The sequence below is a fragment of the Stegostoma tigrinum genome, chromosome 14 (assembly GCF_030684315.1).
Source record: "Stegostoma tigrinum isolate sSteTig4 chromosome 14, sSteTig4.hap1, whole genome shotgun sequence".
NCBI lineage: Eukaryota > Metazoa > Chordata > Chondrichthyes > Orectolobiformes > Stegostomatidae > Stegostoma > Stegostoma tigrinum.
The window spans coordinates 49,939,576-49,962,251 of record NC_081367.1 but is presented as its reverse complement, the minus strand read 5'-3'; the positions used below and the strand labels follow the sequence as shown (position 1 = coordinate 49,962,251).

Genomic DNA, 22,676 nt, shown 5'->3' with positions numbered 1-22,676 from the left:
TTAGCTGCATTCTAGAGTTGGGTGTGGGGTGGTTGGTTAGTCAGCGTTCTCATATCACTTCTTGTTAAGTGCCTCCCAGGTTAAGTTTTTCAAGACTCTTTACAGTGCAATATCGCATGTATTTCATGCAGGACTTTGCCAGACAGTCACTGAATTTACATCCAGAAATACCCCCCCATCCGCCCCAACACCAGACCTTTCTTAAAAAAAAAACATATTTTGGAACCAAAAGTAAAAGAATGTCTATAAATACCTGGGGGCTTGATTTGCTTGATATGATCATCCCACCATGGATAAAATACTGGTGTGGGCAGGACAAGGCTCTTAAGAACCATTAATTAGCCACTCGACATCTTCAATGGGTTCCAAAAATGATTAGGTGGCCTGATGCCACCCTGGTAAAAGTTTAGGCTGGTTGGGGTTGAGAACTTAGGGCCACCCACTAGAATTGATGTGCTCCCCCACTTTTCGGTCCCTCTGGTGGGGGAGTGTAAGTGTAAATATGGACTGACCCACCCAAGACTTCTGCACTGCAGTATGTGGCTAACTCTTGTCAACCTGGTTAAGTAGGGATGTGGCACTGCAGGTGTTGTCAGCATTGTAAGTAAATAAAAACATTCTACCACTGATTAGATGAGTTGATTGCTTTATTTAAATCTCTGAAATTATTACATATATTTTTGTATAGATTATTTAAATAATTTGTTTTGGATTATAATACACACATGACTCTTCTAGCTCTATTCAACAGAAGTAAATTCTATTACCCTTCACCAGGGGCCTTCTATATTTAGACAGTATTTTGCCACAAAAATCACATTCTAATATAGTAACATGTGCAATTTGATAAACAATTTTCTTATCAAAAAAGGAATATAAACATCATAAAAATAATGCTCTGACATGATACAAATGGGATATTTTAAAGATTATTGCAATCATGATTTGAAAAATTTCAATTTTGAAGTGAAAGTGAGGAATTATATATTATTAGATAATATTCTCAACAGCAGGCACGTACTGATAACTCTTAAAAAATAATGAAAGAGAATTAACTGTAAACAATAGAGTTTATTCAGACACCAGGAATAAAATACGCCCTTTAATTCATATGAGCTTTTATAGAATTTACTGACAGTTTCTTTTGGGAGACAATGTTGATTTGTAGTAAAGGTACCTGAAAACATACTCAAGTATGCATTTCTAATAAACCCATGTCCTTATAGTGCATTCATTGTGCAATAACTCTTTTATGGAAGTGTTTCATTTTCCATAATCTTTGTTAAGTTCCTCAGTGCCGTGTTGATGGTTTTATGGTATTTTTGTGTCAGTGCCATTTTTCTTGACTGATGGTCTTGCAATTTTTACCTTCAAAATACAATATTTTAGGCATAATAAATAGTCTACTACTTTTTCAGTTCTTTAACTGAATTAGGGATTCAATCCCACGTGCTTGGCATCAATCTGATCCATTATGGCCATTAAGCCAATCATCATCTTAGATTATTCAAGTTAATTTGGCAATATGTTCCATGCATTTTGTCATCAGGAGCTATAAATGATAGGAGTGGAGACTCAGATTTTGCTCCATTGTGGGTGATCAGGAATCTCCCCTGCTCTTACTATGAGCACTTGCATATGTCGGAAGGATTTCAAGTTAACACACAACCTGTTTAGTCACGTCATCAGCCCACCTTCAAGTCCTGGATTGAGTCTTGAACCCAAAGCTCTTGGGTTAGAGGCTGGGATGCTCCTATTGCACCACGGGACCACCTTCTTACTAAGTATCTAAGATTTCAAAATATCCCTAATCTTAACCCTAACGAATGGTTAAAGATTGGGAACATAGACAATAGGAAGCTTTGTTCAGAAGGATCACAGTTTCATTGTTAAAGCAATAAAACCATATTGCCAGTATACACATCCTGCAAATTCAGTACATAGATCCATGTGCTATATTGAGATTGCAGTTTTCTGTTTACCTGCATCTTTATGGATATCAATTAATATGACTGAAATTTATAAATATTCAATAGTCAGCAATTATATAGTAGCTTCAATCAATATTGGAGTATAAACTTTGTATATAGGTTCTTGTGTTATGTAAATAGGGGCAATGAGCAAAAAAACAAAGATGTTATTCTAAGTTTATACTAATGCTTGATTAGACAACAGTTACAACTGTGTATTATGTTGAGGAAGATATCTAGGATATGTGAGTGTAGAAGAAATTGCTCATAAGGATGCCACGGATGAGAAAATTTACTTGCATTGAAATGTGAAAAATGGGGTTTGATTCATGAGTTATAACTGAGTATTATGTTGGGGAAGATAACAAAAATCTGTATAATTGCAGATATACATCATGCACATCACTTTACGAAGCAGTGTTTATTGTTATTGTGACATAGCAGTGTTTTTTATTACCTTTGCAGTTGAATTGACAGCATCAAAGTTTGGAGCCCAGGCCACAGGTTGCAAATCCTTATCACCCAAAGAAGGTAGGATGTGGGTAGTTTTCAACTTGGAAGAGACTGAAATGGAACATAAATTAATTACGTTTTTACCAAGTTGAATTAATTTTTGGTGGATGAATAATTTTTGGTGAGCAGTTATGTAATCTCAAGGCACAAAGATTTAAAAACAAATTACTTGCTATTTTAACAGTATGCACACAACACTGGAAAGGAACAGCAGACATTTTAGGGAGACATATTCAGTGGGTCCTATGAGTAACAGAAATCACATATGTCAATGTTGCTGACAGTACTTGTACGAATGCTAACTTATATGTTAGCTAGTGGAATTGGACCATGTTAAACAAAGTTATAATGCAACAGCTACAGACGTTTAAGTTATACGTGATGACAAATAGACACAGCCTGAGATATAAACATAGAAGTTTATAATGATATATACTCACATGGATTACTTTTGAATGAGAATGTTGTATCTCCAAAGCTGTAATAAATTTAATTTTGAGTTGTTAGTAAATTTAAATGCTGTGAAGGAAACATATAACTAATCAGACTCTGGAGTATTAACAACAGTCAGAGGAATAAAAGATTTTTTTCAATTTAACCTTACAATTTAACAACCTTAATTTACGAAGATTGTTGACAATGTGTCAATAAAAATCCTTGGGGCTAAATCCTTTCTGTTTGAACCCCTGTCACAGGCTGGAGACCTCATCTCCAATTTCAGCACATGTTCAGCGACAGGCAAGTTGTTGCAAACGTGCGTCTGAGCAGCTCATTTGAACTGCCAACAACAGGCAGCCCAGAGACATTCTGTTCACTTCACACCTTCCTCTCCTTATGGAGCAAATGGACTTTGAAAGATGTTCCTTGCCTCCACCACCCCACACACCCCAACTACCACACCTCCCAATGTATCAGCATGCCCTTCTAAATATTGGGGATGTTTTAACAGATTTCCATCGTACATTTGACAATGCCCTACATAAGCTGTAAAGAACAGAAGGGTGGAGGTATCCAGACAATATTTATACGTATGCCCCTTTTCCACAAAGTGAGGGAGTGGGGAAAGAAGCCCTCCCAAACATTCACTTCAAAAAAATGACTGAAATCAAGAGTGAGAAATGGATGCAATGTGTACTGTATCACTTTCTAGTTTCCTGATGGCAGATTTTCCCTTGACTTGGGCCAGAATTTTACATCCTATACACTGAAATTAATTCGGAGAATATAGTGGTCTTTTATGTGATGGCATTTTCAGCTACAAATAAATACAAATGTGTACAAAATTAATTTTTCATTCAGATATGTTTTTGAACAGTTTGAATTACAGTTCAGATAGTTTGGTAGCTTTGATTCATGGCAACATTTTCTGATTTGTGGTTGGTGATAGCTTCTTGCATTAGGTTTAAATGCTATAGAATATGCACTTCCACACACTGACATTTTGTATAATCCCTTGCCTTCTTCATGGGTATATAAAACCAAACAGTTTACCTGGTTGTGTCATTTATGAGTTGTTCCCGTCCAGGCTTTTTGCACTTCCAGATGATAAAAAATATGGCTAACATCAGTAAGAACAGGAAAGCTAAGGCACCAAATAGAATGCCAAAAAATGCTCTGAGATTCATTGATAGATGTTCACAGCGATCACCGTAACTTGAATATACAGTGCGTGGAACACATCTAGGAATAAGCATTAAACAGCATGAGGCACTGATATCATTAATGTTCCACATAGGTAGATATTCCCAAAGATTAATACCATATGTTTGGAAGGTTGTAATTTAATTTTTTTTTAAATATTCAGGTTAACCAAATCAAGGTCATAAATCTCTCTCACCATCACGTTGATACTCCATGAATGCTGCTTCTGTTTTCAGTGTTTGTTAATTATGGTAGAGCAGTGGTCAGCAAGTTATAATGGGGTAATATCAAACCTGAGAATTCCTTGTTTTTATTGTGGGAGTTGGTGGAGTGGACAGTGTTGTAGTCTTCACCAGCTCCAACACCCTGCTTGTCACAGAGGATCATAAGACCATAAGACATAGGTGTGGAAGTAAGGACATTTGGCCCATCAAGTCCACTCCGCCGTTTAAATCATGGCTGATGGGCATTTCAACCCTGCACTCTCCCCGTAGCCCTTGATTCCTTTTGAGATCAAGAATTTGTCGATCTCTGCCTTGAAGGTATCCAACATCCCGGCCTCCACTGCACTCTGCGGCAATGAATTCCACAAGCCCACCACTCGCTGGCTGAAGAAATGTCATCTCATTTCAGTTTTAAATTTACCCCCTCTAATTCTAAGGCTGTGCCCACGGGTCGTGGTCTCCCCGCCTAACGGAAACAACTTCTCAGCATCCGCCCCTTCTAAACCATACATTATCTTGTAAGTTTCTATTAGATCTCCCCTCAACCTTCTAAACTCTAATGAGTACAATCCAAGGATCCTTAGCCGTTCATCATACGTTAAACCTACCATTCCAGGGATCATCTGTGTGAATCTCCGCTGGACACGCTCCAGGGCTAGTATGTCCTTGCTGAGGTGTGGGGCCCAAAATTGGACACAGTATTCTAAATGGGGCCTAACTAGAGCCTTATAACGCCTCAGAAGCACATCGCTGCTTTTATATTCCAACCCTCTTGAGATAAACAACAACATTACATTCACTTTCTTAATTACGGACTCTACCTGCAAGTTAACCTTTAGAGAATCCTGTACCAACACTCCCAGATCCCTTTGCACTTCTGATTTGCAAATTTTCTCACCGTTTAGAAAATAGTCGATGCCTGTATTCTTTTTTCCAAAGTGCAAAACCTCACATTTACTCACATTGAATTTTATCAGCCATTTCCTGGACCACTCTCCTAAACTGTCTAAATCTTTCTGCAGCTTCCCCACCTCAGTACTACCTGCCTGTCCACCTATCTTCATATCATTGGCAAACTTCGCCAGAATGCCCCCAGTCCCTTCATCCAGATCATATGTTGGGGAGAATATGCAGATGAGCAATTTCTCCCAAGTTTCAGAGTTTGCCTCAATTGCAATGACTCCCACTGTGAGTGAGTCACAAGTCTCAGATGTGGCTCGAGTTGGAATTTGGCCTAGTCGCTGAAGAAAAGGGAAGATATTTTGTTTTTCACATTACACAAGTAGAATGTCTAAAACAAAATACCATCCCTTTTCTTCAGTGACTAGGCCAAATACTAGCCTGGATTTCAACCAGTGCCACATTTGAGCAGACCACACCTCTTCACGCTGGCTGAAAGATCCACGTGGAATCCCCAGTGTTTGGAGGGCATGATTTTTAAGGCTGTCTTCTCAATCTCTGTCAACATGGTAGAAAATTACAGAGAAGGAGGGTGACGGTTCCACAACTCGGAAAGAAAGTCAGTAGCCTGCCAAAAGGCTTGGAGCAAACCAACAGTCGTAATGCACTGCAGCACAGACTGGCAACATTGAAGCAGACAGAGATCTCTGCTACTCCCTGGGAAGATGTCTGATCTGACCCTCTGGAGCTGCCAGCTAAATAGCTGGCAGCACTGGAGCTCCATGGTGGATGGTACTGGAACTGAAGCCAGGTCCGTGCTGGAAGGCCAATGGGTTCAAGATTGAAGTAAGGCTTTGTGCAGGGTTTGTTTTGGCACCTCAGGGAAGACATTCCCACCGACTTAAAAAAAAGTGAATGCCAACTTGCCCATGTCAACACATGGTTAGCTGGCTGCCAATTTCAGTGACTAATCATTCCATATATCATGGAAGGGAGCTGAGGGGCAAGTTGGGAGGTAGTGGGCTACTCATTTGACCTTTACATGTTATTGCCCCACCTCTGCTGAAAACAAATCCCGTGGGGTCATGTAATATTCAGCCAATACAGTCTGCTCAAAATATGCAAATCGGTCAGTTTAAGATTATGCAACACCCTATTCTAAACTAGGAAGCCCATTTGGGAGCTACATTAACTACCTCTTTGCTGAATTATATTTGTACTTTTGCTGCTTTATTTTACAGTGTTTAAGTTAGTAAAGTAGTGGTCAGTTCAGCTATTTCTGAAAAGATTTTCGGAATGTTTCCAAAAATTCTCTTAGAAGCTGAATTTAAATTTGATGGAACCACCAAATTGGTCTGCTTGGCTGCCTAACCAAAGTCACCTGTTCACTTTAGTGAAATGAAATAACCAGACCACCAAAACTGCGACTTAACAAATGAATCAACTGCTCAAAAAACTCTTTTATGAATGGATGACCACTTACGAGGTAACTGTGGTAACATTTCTCCAAAATCTACAGTTTATGTTTTGGTGGACATGTTTCAATGAGTAGAATTTTAAATAACATGCAGAAGTGTGAGCACTTGGCTTTGAATGGGGGAGGTGTATGATGAAATTTGGAAGCAGGCCTTCAAGCCCATTGAGTCCACACTGACCCTCCAAAAAGTATCCCACCCAGATCCAACCCCCTACCCTATCCCTATAACCCTACATTTCCCATGGCTAATCCACCTAGACTGCACATCCCTGGACACTAATAATAGTTGATAATATGAAAACATTTTGCGGTATCACTTTATTGTACGAGGTTGGCAGGATGCAGTGATCCATGCAGAAAAATAACTTCCCTATATTTTGATAAGAAGCTGTTTAAAATTTTAAAGTAATTGCATTTATACTTGCACACTGGTCCAGTTATCAGATGTTTGCACTCTCCCTGATTGAGGCAGTAATTCATTTCACAGGGGGACTGGCAAATCACTCCATTTTGATCATCCCACAGAACCTCATAACCGGCAAATTCAGTGTTGTTGCAGCTGAAATGTGGCAGTAGCTGTTCAATTGATACTGTAATAAGGACAAAAATCATTCAAACTTTTTTTATCTAATGTGTCCATTCAAGTGTTATCTTCATGTTGTGTTGTGGATTTCAACACTAATATGTAAAATGCGAAACATGCAAAATGTTTGTACTGAATTGTAACAATTGTTGGAGGGCTGGTCACATTTATACTTTATGGATAAAAAGCAAAAGAAACAAGCTAAGTATTGTTTTTAGGGTAGATTTCATATATATATTTGAAAAATGATGAACAGATTTATTATTCTATTGTATATATGTAGCTCCTCTTCTGATATTTTGGTTGTTGTATATTTTACCTGGGATTCTTGATTTTCTAGAGGGAATCCACATAATAAGTCAATTTTGATAAACCTGATGAAGCTACTTGACAATTTACTTTTATTGAACATTACGTGTGTTTCATCTTGTCTGGGACTTACTGCATTAGTTCTGGTGCCAGCTGGGCACAAATCCAACTTTTATATACATGATATATCAACTACCAAATGTTAAAATCGTACACTTACATTTAGTTATATCTCGAATGTCTGCCGCATTTAAATTCCCAAAAGTGACATTATCAGGATGTAGAGCACGAATAAACCGTTGTTTGCCATTAAAAGCTTCCAAAATTGCAACACTTAGCTCGTTATTTAGGAAATCAATTACAGTCCTGTTTCCATTGTAATTGAATGATGACACAACAGCAGTGGTTACTGTGTTGCCCTGTGACCTGTTGGTAAGCAGCAGGGATAAATTAATCAGCTTGTTTATACATTACCACAGAATTGTCATATGGTTATACTATAGGAGGAAGCCGTTTGGCTATTAAGCTGATATCTGACTCTCAGCAAGAGCAGTCCCATTCCCTGGTCTTCTCCCCATACCCTACAATATCTTTCCCTTCAGGTATGTATCCAATTCCCCTTTGAAAACCACAATTAATTTGACTTTCAGCAGCCTTTCTGACAGTGCATTCCACATTCTAAGCACTGATGCGGGAAAAAAAATCTTCATGTCACTTTTGAATCTTTTGCCACTGACTTTAAATCTCTCCACAGCTGCTTGAGCCTACTGCTGATGGAAACAGGTTTTGACAGATAAACAGAAACTGTCAGGATTTTGAACACTTCCCTCAACAATCGAAGAACAATAGTTTCGCCAATTAATCCATCTCCTGATTTAGAAACGGTGCGGAAACAGTATGCGACCATTCCATTCTCTGCCTCCTAAAACATTGTGCCCGGAACTAGATGAGATGACACGTCAATTCTGTCAAAAGAAGGATTTTTATTGAAGGACCTGACTGTCACTCAGAAATTCTGAACGAACATGGAGCCTTGGTGTTGCAGCAGTTGCTAGTACATTGCCCTTTGGGGATCTCACTCCAATCTGCAGGACCTACTGCAGAATCTGAGGCACTGAATGAAGTGACCTTTCCCAAGGGTGGGAAAAGGAGGACACCATTCCAAGTTTTCACTGACAAAGGGGCAGTGTGTCGAAAGCTTGTGAATTCAAATAAGCCTATTGGGCTATAATCTTATATCGTGTGACTTCTGACCGTGGTCAAGGAAGTAAGTAAAATGTGGATATTCTAACTTGGAGACAGTGCACCATAAGAATCCAGCACCTCTGAAGCATGGGAATAAAAGATGGGCAACACGTTCAGCTGCTAACCCCCATACAGTGACTATCCCACCATTCTCCCATACAAGTTGTTACAGATTAACACACCTTCAGCAGTCCACTTCTTTATCTCTCTCTAACCTATACGTGCACATGAAGTTCTCATACAACCATTGCAATGATACTCAATTCTTCACTTTGTCTGTAGGCAGCATGTAATGTATGAGATATGGACCTTTACAAATCCACTTTTCTGTGTTTATGCTGTGCTTGGAGGGGAAAGCGTAGGTGCTGGTGTTCCCATGTATGCTGTGCCCTTGTCCTCCCAGGTGGAAGTGGTTGTGGGATTAGAAGGTGTTGTCTCAGGAACTTTGGCAGGATTTCCGCAGTGCATCTTTTAGGTGGTTTTTTTCCCCCTGCATTCATTCACAGGATAAAGGCATCACTGACCAGGCAGCATTTATTGCCCATCCCCAATTGCCCAGAAGGCAGTTCAGAGTCAACTACATTGCTGTTGGTCTGGAGTCACATGTAGGCCAGACCAGATAAGGACAGAGGTGTCCTTCCCTAAAGTGAACCAAATGGGTTTTACGAAAATCAACAATGGGCTCATGCTCATTGTTAGATTCTTAATTCCAGATATTTTATTGAATTCTATTTTCCACCCTCTGCTCCGATGGGATTCGAACCCAGGTCCCCAGAACGTTATCTGGGTCTCTGGATTGACAGTTCAGTGATCATATCACTAGGCCATTACCTTCTTCTTATACACTGAGTGTTGGAGGTGGAGAGAATGGATGCTTTTGGAATGATGCCAATCAAGTTGACTGCTTTGTCAAGCTATTGAGAGTTGCTGGACCTGCACCCATCCAGGCAAGTGGGAGGAGTATTCCATCACACTCCTGGCTTGCAATCTTGTGGATGATGAACATGTTTTGTGGAATCAGAAGATGAGATATTTGCTGCAGTATTCCAAGCTTCTAACCTGCTCGTGCAACCACTGTATTTATATGGTGAATCCAACTCAGTTTCCGTTCAATGGTAACCTCAAGGATGTCAATAGTAGAGGTTTCAGTGATGGTAACACTATTGAATGTCAGGAGGTAGTGATCAGATTGTTTCTTCTTGGAGATGGTCATTGCTTGGCAGTTGTGTTGTACAAATGTTACTTGCTACATTTCAGCTCAAGCTTGGAAATTGTGCATGTTTTGTTGCATTTGAACATAAATTACTTCAGTATCTACGGAGTCACGAATGGTGCTGAACATTGGGCAATTGTTAGTGAGGATCCTGACTTCTGACCTTATGATGGAGGGAAGGTCATTGATGAAACAGCCAAAGATGATTGGGCCTGGAGCACTACCCTAAGAAACTACTGCAGAGATGTCCTGGAGCTGAGATGACTCCCCTCCAAAACCATAACCATCTTCCTTTTTAGCCTCGTATCACTCCAACCAATCAATAACAGAGTAATATTTATTTAACAGTACTTATTTATGGTTTCAAAATAAATATGAATATGTTTTGATTGTGACTTAAACTGTACCAACCAGAAAACAGGTTCCAAGTTCTCAGCAAAATACCGCACTTTTCCGAGAAAATCCAGGAGCTAAGGAATTTAAAGGAATTGTTGATTAAATCTTTATTGTCATGGCAAATCTTAGAACATAATGATTTTCTGGATTACCAGGTAAACTAATATTGTATTTGCATTTTTTAATGATAGTCTTTGAGTATTTCCTCAGCGACAACTCTTCTTTAAGATCATACAATAATTCTTTTGTAAAAAGGCATACGCAAAAACTAAATCAGCTACAACAAAGCTTAAACAGCATGTGTGCTGACAGTGCAGTCTATGCGCCATGTGGTACTTAGTCAACCAGGTTACTGCTTGAGAAAGTATAAACAACTTCCTGTTCTCCTGTTTCATTGGAAAATACAGAAATAGTAGTTTTTGATTTTTGGGCTAACCAGTGAAGCTGAGGTTTTGGGGCCTAAACCACCTTTGAGGTCAACTGACCAAAGTGATGTTGGCTGATGGGATCACTGGTTACAGTTGCAGGCCTAATGTTTTCCTAACTAGCTCTGGTGTATTCAGCCCCTGATGCCTAGAGGCTCTGAAGTTTTAAAAAAGGTAATAGCTGTTTTGTCCCAGGCCTCATGTTGTCTTTTGTGTCAACTCAGTGTAGCCCTCAACTCCCAAATGTTTCAAAAATCCACCTACACCCTCTTTAAATACTTTCAGTGATGTAGCCTCCATGGCTTTCTGGGATAGAGAATTCCATTCACTACCTTTCAGGAGAAGGATTCTGTCACAACTCAGTTTTAAATTAATATAAATAAATTTTAAATGAGTCTCCATATGGAGGTTGGATCACTGAAAGTATTTAAAAAAGGAGGAAAATAGATTTTTGAAATATCAAGGAATTAAGGGCTATGCTATGCTGGCACGATAAAGGGTTTGAAACCTGGGACAGATCAGCCACGATCTTGTTGAATTGTAAGGCTGGCTTAAAGGGGCCAATCCCTTCTCACTTGATCATAACTAAGTATAAGGATTTATTGTCTCAGATCATTTTAAATCTCTATGATCTGTTAAATCACCATTGGTCTTCATTAAGCAATGATTAGCAAACAATAATAAATCAGATCGTACCCTACTTGCAGTGACAGTACTCAGAGTCCTGTAGTCTGTGCTGCTTCTGTTTTTTAAGACAGTCACATTAACATTCGGTAGCCTCAATGTAATATTAACGGATCTCTTTGGAAGAGCTGAAACAAGAAGAAGAACATACTTTCTCAAATGGTATGTGTAAATGCGACTAAAAATTCTGAAATCTGACATTTTGCCACTTTTTGTATGCTCATAATGTAAACTACCTTCAAAAGAAGGAAATTTTTTGGATTCATTCACAGGATCTGGGTGCTTCTCCCGAGGCCATTATTCATTGCCTATTCCTAATTGTCCCGAGGTCAGTTTAGAGTCAACCACATTCTGTTGGTCTGGAGTCACATGTAAGCCAGATTAAGTAAGGATGACAGTTTTTCTCCCTTTCTCTCTCCTAAAAGACATTGGTGAACCAGATTTTTTTTTTCCCTAACAATCAGCAATGATTTCATGGTCATCATTAGACTCTTAATTCCAGTTCTGTTTTATTGAATTCAGATTCCACCATCTGCCATGGTGGGATTCAAACTCTGATGCCCAGAACATTTACTTGTGTCTCCAAATTAATAGTCTAGTGATAAAACCACTTGGCCACCCCCTCCCATTGTTCTGATCTGGTCCAACTTTTAACTCTGAGCAACACCATTGTAACATTATGGTGACATTTAGCATCTCATGACCAGAGGTTCAGAAAGTTGAAATGGAATCCTTAAAGTCTGTAAGTACATTAAATGGCATTACAGAATGATACATTTAGCCTTTTAATTCCTTGTAACATTTAATCTTACTACCGTTTGTCCATGAAAGAAACATTGACAAAAACTAGAAGACCTTCAGATGCCGTAAATTAGAAACAAAAACAAAAATTGTGCAAAACGCTCAGCAGGTCTGGCAGCATTTTAGAATAATAGAATCACTATAATGTGGAAACAGCTCCTCAGCCCAGTGAGTCCATATCAACCCTTTTGAAGAGTATTCCACCCAGATCCACCCCTACTTTTCCCACTACTAATCCACCTAACCTAAACATCCTTGTAATATGGCTAATCCACCTAATCTGCACATTTTTGGATTGTGGGAAGAAGCTGGAGGAAACCCACGCAGTCACAGGGAGAATGTGCAAACTGCACACAGACAGCCGTGAGGCAGTAGTGCTAACCACTGAGCCACCCTCCTTTGTGGAGAGTAAGCAGAGCCAGTGTTTCGGGTTGTGTGGTCCTTCCTCAGAGCTGTTGGTAGCTAGGAAAATAATAGTTTATATACAGAAGTTAGGGTGGGGGGGTTGGGGCTAGGAATAAATGATAGGTGGGGATAGAGTCCAAAGAGAGAGAGGAACAATTGGACAGACACAGGAGTGGATAACGATCTGGCTAGGAGGGTGAATAGCTATTGATTGGGACTGTTAGTGGCTAACATGGGTTGTGTGTAATAGCAGACTATGTGACAACAAAACTTGGCATGTGGAAATTGGGGTAAGGACATGGGAGATCTCAAACCCTAAAGTTCTTGAACTCAATGATTAGCCCAGAAGGCTGCAGTGTCTCCAAGCAGAAAATGAGGTGGTGTTCTTCCAGCTAATGCTGAGCTTTGCTGGAGCACTACAGCAAGCCTGAGACAGTGATGTGGGTTAGGGAACAGCGTGGTGTGGTGAAGTGGCAGGCAACTGGAAATCAGGGTCCTTTTTGCTGATAGACCGTAGATGTTCTGCAAAGTGGACACCCAGTTTACGCTTCATTTCCTCAATGTAGAGGAGACCACATTGTGAGCAGCGAATGCAGTAGATTAGACTGAGGGAAGTGTAGGTGAAGTGTTGCTTCACTTGGAAGGTGTATTTGGGCCCTTGGATACTGGGGACGGAGGAAAAAATGGACAGGTGTTACTCGTTCTGCAGTTGCGGAAGAAAGTGCCATGGGGCTGTAGTGGGGTGTTGGGAGTGAAGGAAAAGTGGATCAGGGTGCCTGTAGAAAGCTGACAAGGGAGTTGAGAGGAATATGTGTCTGACGGTGACATCTCACTGGAGGTGGCGGAAATGTGGCTAACGATCTGCTGGATGTGAATGCTGGTGGGATGATAGGTGGTATGAAGCATAGCCTGGGTGACTGCTTCACAGAACACCTACATTCTGTCTTCAAAAGAATCACCCTGAGCTTCTAGTCTGCCAGTGCAACATGCTGCCCTGATCCCTGCCAACATTGGCTCGGTAGTTAGCACCGCTGCCTCACAGCATCAGAGACCCGGGTTTGATTCCACCCTTGGGCTACTGTATGAGTGGAATTTGCACATTCTCGCTGTGTCTGCGTAGGTTTCCTCCCACAGTCCAACGATATACAGGGTGGGTGGATTGGACACTCTTAAATTGCCTGTAGTGTTCAGGGATGTGTAGATTAGGTGGGTTATAGGGGGATGGGTCTAGGTGGGATGCTCTTAGAGTCAGTCTGGATTTATTGGTCGGAAGGGCCTGTTTCCACACTGTAGGGATTCTATGATCTATGATCTCTGCCTCAGGATGGCTACAGTGCACCAGCGAAGTTCACAGAACAGTGATTGTTTAGTTGGCCATGATGTCACTCCGGATACTTGTGAAGTATGTTTCAATAAAGGGAAATTTGTTCTTCTTTTATCAGTTGAATTTCATAAACTTTATTCTTTCAGTCATGTGACTGGGCATTGCTGGCATGGTCCACTTTTGCTGCCCATCTTGTATTGCCCTTGAACTGAGTGAATCTTTAGTCCATTTCAGATGGCAGTTAAGAGTCAACCACATTGTTATTTTCCAGTCTGGCACAAGACAAGTATTTGACTCTCACTTAAAACAGCATGAGAACGATCCTACTTGTGTTTAAAATTACTTATATATAATGAGATTGAATGACAAAATTCTGAAGTTATAGTATATCAGGTATTTGAACATACTTGGCAGAGGTTGTGCAATGAACTGCTGTTCTGGGCTTGTGCACCGCTCTCCTTTGTACTGACTTGGACATTGGCACAATGGTTTGCAGCCATCAGCAAGGTTTGGTACACAGGTTCCTCCGTTGTTGCAGAATGAAGAAGGACAAGTGAAATTGAAACATGGCACTGCAAGGCAGATTGTACCATTTCCTAAAGTCGGGCAATAAAAAAGAATGCACATTAGGAATTTGAGTAGGCAGATGTCTGCAATAAAAATAAATAACATCTATTTGATAATTAATTAATTTAAATTATATGTGAATATATGTTTCAGTAGGTTTTTCAGTTTCCACAAAAGATTACATCCAGAAGAGCAAATATAACACACAGTGACTCTCAGTGTATCACACGTAGTGGAACAGATGCAACCTACCCACATGCACACTGCTTTCTTTGAAGCAATGACAGTAAAGTCTCACAGAATTCAACAACATTATAATGTATTTCATGTACGTTTCTACTCGATATCATCAACAAGCATTTGCAAGTCAGGTATTTTTTGCTGGGTTTTTATCATTGTGATGGTTAGTCAAAATTGGGGATATCCTGGGCTTTGCATGACTGCTTCCAGAAAAACTAGCTCTTGAGGTTTGATCTTTATTACTTGAGGTTTGATCTTTATTACCAAAGGTCTGGCGCAAGCTTCAGTTGCGCTCTGGATCTAGCCACAGGGGCTGCTGCCTGTGGAGATGAGCGGTTTTAAAGGCCTCCCTCAGCAGTGCTGTGGAACTTTATCCCAGGTGCATTGAAAAACACAACAATCCTTACCCCTTAAACCTGTTTACCAGCCACACACTCTCAGATATCTCATGCCCCCTTAAAAACTTCATGCCACCTTGTAACCCATGCCAAGGTATGCCAGTTCACTCATTCCCCCATACAAAGGTATGCCCTCAAACAGGTCCCTTATGACTCTCGTGACATGGTGTGGCTCTTCCATACCCATTCACACACTATGCGCTATGTTGAGGAATTGAACTGTACAGTGGCAGTTGCCAGTATGAAAAAAAGGTTCAAAAAAGTTATGCATTCATAACTTTTTACAATGTTAAGAAGTTGCTCCGACAATGGATCATTACACAGGGAATTCCCATCCGGGAATTGCCACCTTGATATGGTGGACAAGCTTGAGTGCCCTGTTGAGATCAGGAACAATGCTGTCAGGAATTCTCAACGCCTGACAGGGCCATCCGAAATAGTAAAGTCAGAGGGGTGGAAGCAGACAAAACATAATTTAAAACAAGGCCCCAGTGGTGATTCAGCAGAAGATATTCATGTGGTATCAATGGCTGTGACAGCAGATGAGGACTGCAGTATGAGGAAGATCTCAGTTTCCTTGCCAGTGAAACTGGAACTACCTCCATCCAAGGACCATGTGTCTATGAATGTGTAACAGAAGGACCCTGTCAAAGGCCAGCTATGCAGTGAAAACCATCAATATACTCCACCTCTGAATTGTGAAAACTCAGTGGGATTTGTGAGGGATCCTGGTTAACCTGTGTCAGGGTGCATCTAGTCTCCAACTCAGCCAGAGTCCAGAAGATCAAGATCAGTGGCTGTGAATATTGACAGTTCCATGTGCATTCCTTTAAAAAGTATCAGTCATTGAGTATTTCTTCAGTCATTAATAAACTGCTTGTCATCCTGATTTAACTGAAGCATTGCCACAGGAGATAAAATAAATATTCATCAATTGAGTGGATATTTGCAGAAGAAAGTTAAGTAATGTCTGCAATACATTTTAGATTGCTCGTTCTACAGTCACTGAATCTGAGTGTTCCATTTGAAAGAGCATTGTCGAGCAGATTGGACTGGTCACGAGGTTACCTGTAAATCCTTCTTGACATGTGCAGCTGAAATTCCCTGCTGTGTTGGTGCAGTCAGCGTTGGGTGAACACGGTGAACTGTCACACGGATTAATGACACTACAGAATGTCCCATCGCCTAGAATTGAAGGAGTAATAGAAGTTTGGAGTTTAGAAATGGAATGTGTTTACATTAAACTTTGATGAGTAAATATGTCCCTCTGAGACAGGCAAGACGGGGTAAGATAAAGGAACCTTGGATGACGAGAGCGGTGGAGCTTCTAGTGAAAAGGAAGAAGGTAGCTTACATAAGGTGGAGGAAGCTAGGGTCAAGTTCAGCTAGAGAGGATTACATGCAGGCAAGGAAGGAGCTCAAAAATGGTCTGAGGAGAGCCAGGAGGGGGCACGAGAAAGGCTTGGCAGAAGGAATCCGGGAAAACACAAAGGCATTTTACACTTACGTGAGGAATAAGAGAATGGTCAAAGAAAGAGTAGGGCCGATCAGGGATAGCATAGGGAACTTGTGTGTGGAGCCTGAGGAGGTAGGGGAAGCCCTAAATGAGTTTTTTGCTTCTGTCTTTACGAAAGAAACGACCTGTGTAGTGAATGAAACCTTTGAAGAGCAGGTGTGCATGCTGGAATGGATAGAGATAGAGGAAGCTGATGTACTGAAAATTTTGTCAAACATTAAGATTGACAAGTCGCCAGGCCCGGATCAGATTTGTCCTCGGCTGCTTTGGGAAGCGAGAAATGCAATTGCTTCGCCACTTGCGAAGATCTTTGCATCCTCGCTCTCCACTGGAGTCGTACCTGAGGACTGGAGAGAGGCAAATGTAATTCCTCTCTTCAAGAAAGGAAATAGGGAAATCCCCGGCAATTATAGACCGGTAAGTCTCACGTCTGTCGTCTGCAAGGTGTTAGAAAGGATTCTGAGGGATAAGATTTATGACCATCTGGAAGAGCATGGCTTGATCAAATACAGTCAACACGGCTTTGTGAGGGGTAGGTCATGCCTTACAAACCTTATCGAGTTTTTTGAGGATGTGACTAGTAAGGTTGATGAGGGTCAAGCTGTGGATGTGGTGTATATGGACTTCAGTAAGGCATTTGATAAGGTTCCCCATGGAAGGCTCATTCAGAAGGTCAGGAGGAATGGGATACAGGGGAACTTAGCTGCTTGGATACAGAATTGGCTGGCCAACAGAAGACAGCGAGTGGTAGTAGAAGGAAAATATTCTGCCTGGAAGTCAGTGGTGAGTGGGGTTCCACAGGGCTCTGTCCTTGGGCCTCTACTGTTTGTAATTTTTATTAATGACTTGGACGAGGGAATTGAAGGATGGGTCAGCAAGTTTGCAGACGACACAAAGGTCGGAGGTGTCGTTGACAGTGTAGAGGGCTGTTGTAGGCTGCAGCGGGACATTGACAGGATGCAGAGATGGGCTGAGAGGTGGCAGATGGAGTTCAACCTGGATAAATGCGAGGTGATGCATTTTGGAAGGTCGAATTTGAAAGCTGAGTACAGGATTAAGGATAGGATTCTTGGCAGCGTGGAGGAACAGAGGGATCTTGGTGTGCAGATACATAGATCCCTTAAAATGGCCACCCAAGTGGACAGGGTTGTTAAGAAAGCATATGGTGTTTTGGCTTTCATTAACAGGGGGATTGAGTTTAAGAGTCGTGAGATCTTGTTGCAGCTCTATAAAACTTTGGTTAGACCGCACTTGGAATACTGCGTCCAGTTCTGGGCGCCCTATTATAGGAAAGATGTGGATGCTTTGGAGAGGGTTCAGAGGAGGTTTACCAGGATGCTGCCTGGACTGGAGGGCTTATCTTATGAAGAGAGGTTGACTGAGCTCGGTCTCTTTTCATTGGAGAAAAGGAGGAGGAGAGGGGACCTAATTGAGGTATACAAGATAATGAGAGGCATAGATAGAGTTGATAGCCAGAGATTCTTTCCCAGGGCAGAAATGGCTAGCACGAGGGGTCATAGTTTTAAGCTGGTTGGTGGAAAGTATAGAGGGGATGTCAGAGGCAGGTTCTTTACGCAGAGAGTTGTGAGAGCATGGAATGCGTTGCCAGCAGCAGTTGTGGAAGCAAGGTCATTGGGGTCATTTAAGAGACTGCTGGACATGCATATGGTCACAGAAATTTGAGGGTGCATCCATGAGGATCAATGGTCGGCACAACATTGTGGGCTGAAGGGCCTGTTCTGTGCTGTACTGTTCTATGTTCTATGTTCTATGTTCTTCAAACATTGTGACGCAGCTTTGTCCACAATTAGCATCATACCATTGATGGTTTATTCAAGAATGCAGCAAACCCCATGAAGTACAACATTGTAAATAATAATAATTGATCATTTCAAAGGGCAATGAAGATGAAAGATAAGTTGAAGATAATACATCCACATATGTAATGTTGGTGTGTTCTTCAGTTACATGCTGATAGTCAGATTTAGCAATTTGTCCTGGGAATTATTCTGAAAGAAAGCCTATTAGACAATGTAAAATATTAAAGAGTGCTGCCTAACAGGACACAGTTGTGAGCATCTTGTGTGGGAGCCTTTGCATTGAACGCTCACTCTCTCAATTTTCCAGCTTACAGGAACATTCATTTTCACAATGCAAAATTTACATTTCAACTTTTATCAAGCATTTTCAAAATGACACAATTAACCAGACTGAACTAAATCTATCAATGGAACACATGCCTGAACTGCACTGCATCATACAAACTAATTAACAATTTCTTCAGTGACAGATAAAGGGAAGGTAAGCTAAATGGGTGAGGGGCGTAGGTGCCTGATCCGTGAGGTGGAATGGTCTCTGGTAGATAAGTGAAAAGGTAGGATGATTGATATGGGGGTGACAGGATAGGATGAAGATTGTCAGCCCACTTCTCACCCATTGACAGCCAAAGAGTTAGGCTTCCATGTTAGGTTCTGGGTCAAGGTGATTGATAAATGGGAGTATGGGCTCAGAAAGGGTCATGGTGTTAAATCTGAGTTTAAGCGGTGAAGAGAAGGAGGTTTTAAGGGTGATTGTTGTAGGGGGAGACAAGTTAGTGAAATAAAGACATTAGCGAACCTGGGTGCTTGCAATAGTCAGTACTCCTGTCGCATTATAGTTTGATCAGGTCTTATTCTTCAAACATATCCTGGGTAACTATCTAGGTAAGTGAGTCAGATCCCTCCAAAGTCTCTGACTTCACCTCAGAACAGGACATCTCTACGGAGGTTTCTGGAGGCAGGGCATTTGCCCTTTGGAAGTTTAAATTTCTGTGGGAATTCTGAGTAGTCAGTGTATCGAGATTTGTGAGGGATCCTAGTGAACCCATCTTAGGATTTATTTAGGCTCCAACCAGCCAGAGACCAGAAACCCAAGAACAGTGACTATGCAAATTTACAGTTGCGTATGCATTCCTTTTGCAAAGTGTCACTCATCGAGAATGTCTGCAGTCATTAGTAAATTGCCTGTCATCTTGATTTAACTGAAGCGCTGCCACAGGAATTAAACTAAATATTCATCAACTGAGTTGGATGCTTGCAGAAGAAAATCGTACTATCAGTAAAACATTTTAGATTGGTTGTTCTTCACTCACTGAGTCTGAAGGCTTCATTTGAAAAAGCATTGTCTAGCAGAATGGACTGGTCATGATGTTACCTGTAAATCCTTCTTTACATGTGCAGCTGAAATTCCCTGCTCTGTTAGTGCAGTTAGCGTTGGGTGAACACGGTGAACTGTCACATGGATTAATGACACTACAGGATGTCCCATTGCCTAGAATTGAAGGAGTAATAGAAATTTGGAGTTTAGAAATGGAATGTGATTACATTAAACTTTCTTATGTTCTTCAAACGTCATGACGCAGCTTTGTCTACAATTAGCATCATACCATTGATGGTTTATTCAAGAATGCAGCAAACCCAATGAAGGACAACATTGTAAATAATAATAATTGATCATTTCCAAAGACAAGAAGATGAAAGATAAGTTAAAGATAATACAACCACCAATTTATTGTTTGTGTTCTTCAGTTACATGCTGATAGCTGATTTGGCTAAATGTCCTGGGAATTATTCTGAAAGCCTACGAGACAGTGTAAAACTTTAAAGAATGCCATTAATGCAATGTTCCTGGTGGGTTTGTCAATCTCTGCTAGCTGATGGAATTTTAGTGCAGTGATGTACTTTACTTCTTGTTAATGTATCCTTTCATATAGAGTTCATCTTCTGTCATGACACATGCTGCCTCTAGATTTTGTGACTTTTCTCCTTACAGTGTAAGCCACAAGCTGACAGAACCCTCTCCACTACAGTTACACTGCAGGTATTGTGGACATTCATGGCAATTGTTAGTTTAAATTTGGTTGGTTTTTAACGGATGTCATCAAGACCAAGCAGTCACCCAGAAAATGCCAGCTCTGAATGATCTGGCCATTGATGCGTAATGGCTGTGGTATGTTATAATTCGACCAGATCTTATTCTTGTAACATTTCCTGGTTACCTAAGCAGTTAAATGAATCAGATCAATCCAAATCTCTGACTTTACCTCAGAATAGGGCATCTATTCAGAGGGTTCTGGAGATGGGGAAATTGCTCATTGAAAGTGTAAATGTCAGTTGGAATTCTGAATAGTCAGTGTGTCGAGACTTGTGAGGACTCCAGGTGCAGCTCTGTCTGGGTGCATCTGGTTTCCAACCAGCCAGTGATTGGAAAATCAAGACCAGTGACTATGCGTTATGACAGTTCCAAAGTCACTCCTCTTGCTCCTCTCAGTCGTGGAGTGTCTCTTCGGTCATGAATAGACTGCTTGTCATCCTGATTTACCTGCAGCATTGCCACAGGAGATTTGATATCCTTTTATATATATTTTATGTAGTTTCATAACTGTCTCTGTATTCTGTGAGGCGCAACACTGCTTCATCTTCCTCTGGAGACTTTGGAAATTCAACTTGTCCAGAAGGACCGCAACAAGTTTTACAGATGCATGATAGAACACAATCTACCTGGGTTCCCAACGGATTGCCAGGACTGTAAGAAACTACGAAAGGTTGTGTGCACAACCCAGGCCATCACGGAGGCTAAACTCCCATCCACAAACTCCATCTACATTTATTGTTCCCATAGAAAGGCTGCCAACATCGTCAACGAACCCTTCCACTCTGGTTATACTCTCTTCCAACCTGTTCTGTTGGGCAGAAGATGCAGAAGCTTGAACACATGCACCGACAGGTTCAAGAACAGCTTTTTCCATGCTGTTATGAGAAATGGGCCTCGCGAATTTCAAATCAAATGTCAACCTTGCTTTTGTGCAACTCTTGTGCAGTTGTAACCTTGTATGCCTTGCTCTGTCCAAGCACCTGATGACCTATATGTCCTTGTTTGCTGTGATCTGCCTGCACAGCTTGCAAAACAGAACTTTTCACTGTACTTGGGTACACATGACAACAATAAAGCAAATCAATTTTTCTCAATATTATGTATGCTGGAAACTGACAGGACCCTCTCCTCTACAGGTACACCCCAGATATTATGGAAAGTCATGGTGACTATTTGTATCAATTTGTCTGCTACTTCATAGAGATGATCAAGACCGAACAGTTAATCAGAGCTTGTAGCTTGGATTGAACTGGCTATGGAGCTGTGGTGACTGCTGATTTTGTGATGCAGGAGGGTTTTATTAGGAAGGGGATTTTCTACAGCCGACTCCTTTCCAATGCTAGGCCCCCGATCAGGAACTGAGAGGTACCAAAAAATGTAACCTTACCCATCCTCACTGGAAACCAAAAAGTGAACTTTCAGGCCTTTTCTATTTGGGCATGTGGCATGGGGATAAGCTTCTTTGGTGCCGGATGAACTGCACACCTAACGACCTCAATTGAAGAGTGGATTGTCAATAAGGAGTCCCTTGGTCTTCTTGCATCTGAGCGTGATTCTGACAGAGCTAGTGGGTGGCTCAGTGTCCATTGTCATGGTCCCATGGAATGAAATGACCTCCCCACCCCAAATTTGCTTTGAGGGTATGCATTAAATTCCCTTTATCTGTCACTGAAGAAATTGTTAATTAGTTAGTATGATACAGTGTAGTTCAGGCCAGTGTTCCATTGATTGATCTAGTTCAGTATTGTTAATTGTGTCATTTTGAAAGTGCTTGATCAAATTTGAAATGTAAATTTTGCATTGTGAAAATGAATGTTCTTGTTAGCTAGAAGATTGTGAGTGTGCATTAAACCCAAAGGCTCCCACACAAGACATTCACACCCGTACCGCCCCCTGTATCATGATCTCACCCGGACCACCAAACCAACATCTC

The 22,676-nt window shown here is 41.0% G+C and overlaps 1 protein-coding gene across 2 annotated transcripts in view; it reads right to left on the bottom strand.

The window, feature by feature from the left end:
- Positions 1-647: 647 nt before the first annotated feature.
- LOC125457750 (uncharacterized) overlaps positions 648-22,676 on the bottom strand; it is a 167,900-nt gene continuing 145,871 nt past the window's right edge. For both annotated transcript variants that reach the window (XM_059651129.1, XM_059651130.1), the window contains 11 exons: positions 20,024-20,140; positions 16,384-16,500; positions 14,518-14,706; positions 11,593-11,708; positions 10,487-10,545; positions 7,838-8,043; positions 7,147-7,315; positions 3,975-4,163; positions 2,924-2,961; positions 2,428-2,534; positions 648-1,368 (listed from right to left, as the gene is read on the bottom strand). In XM_059651129.1, coding sequence (XP_059507112.1) covers positions 1,312-1,368; positions 2,428-2,534; positions 2,924-2,961; positions 3,975-4,163; positions 7,147-7,315; positions 7,838-8,043; positions 10,487-10,545; positions 11,593-11,708; positions 14,518-14,706; positions 16,384-16,500; positions 20,024-20,140 — 1,364 coding nt within the window. In that variant the 3' untranslated portion in view covers positions 648-1,311. The remainder of the gene's footprint in view (positions 1,369-2,427; positions 2,535-2,923; positions 2,962-3,974; positions 4,164-7,146; positions 7,316-7,837; positions 8,044-10,486; positions 10,546-11,592; positions 11,709-14,517; positions 14,707-16,383; positions 16,501-20,023; positions 20,141-22,676) is intronic.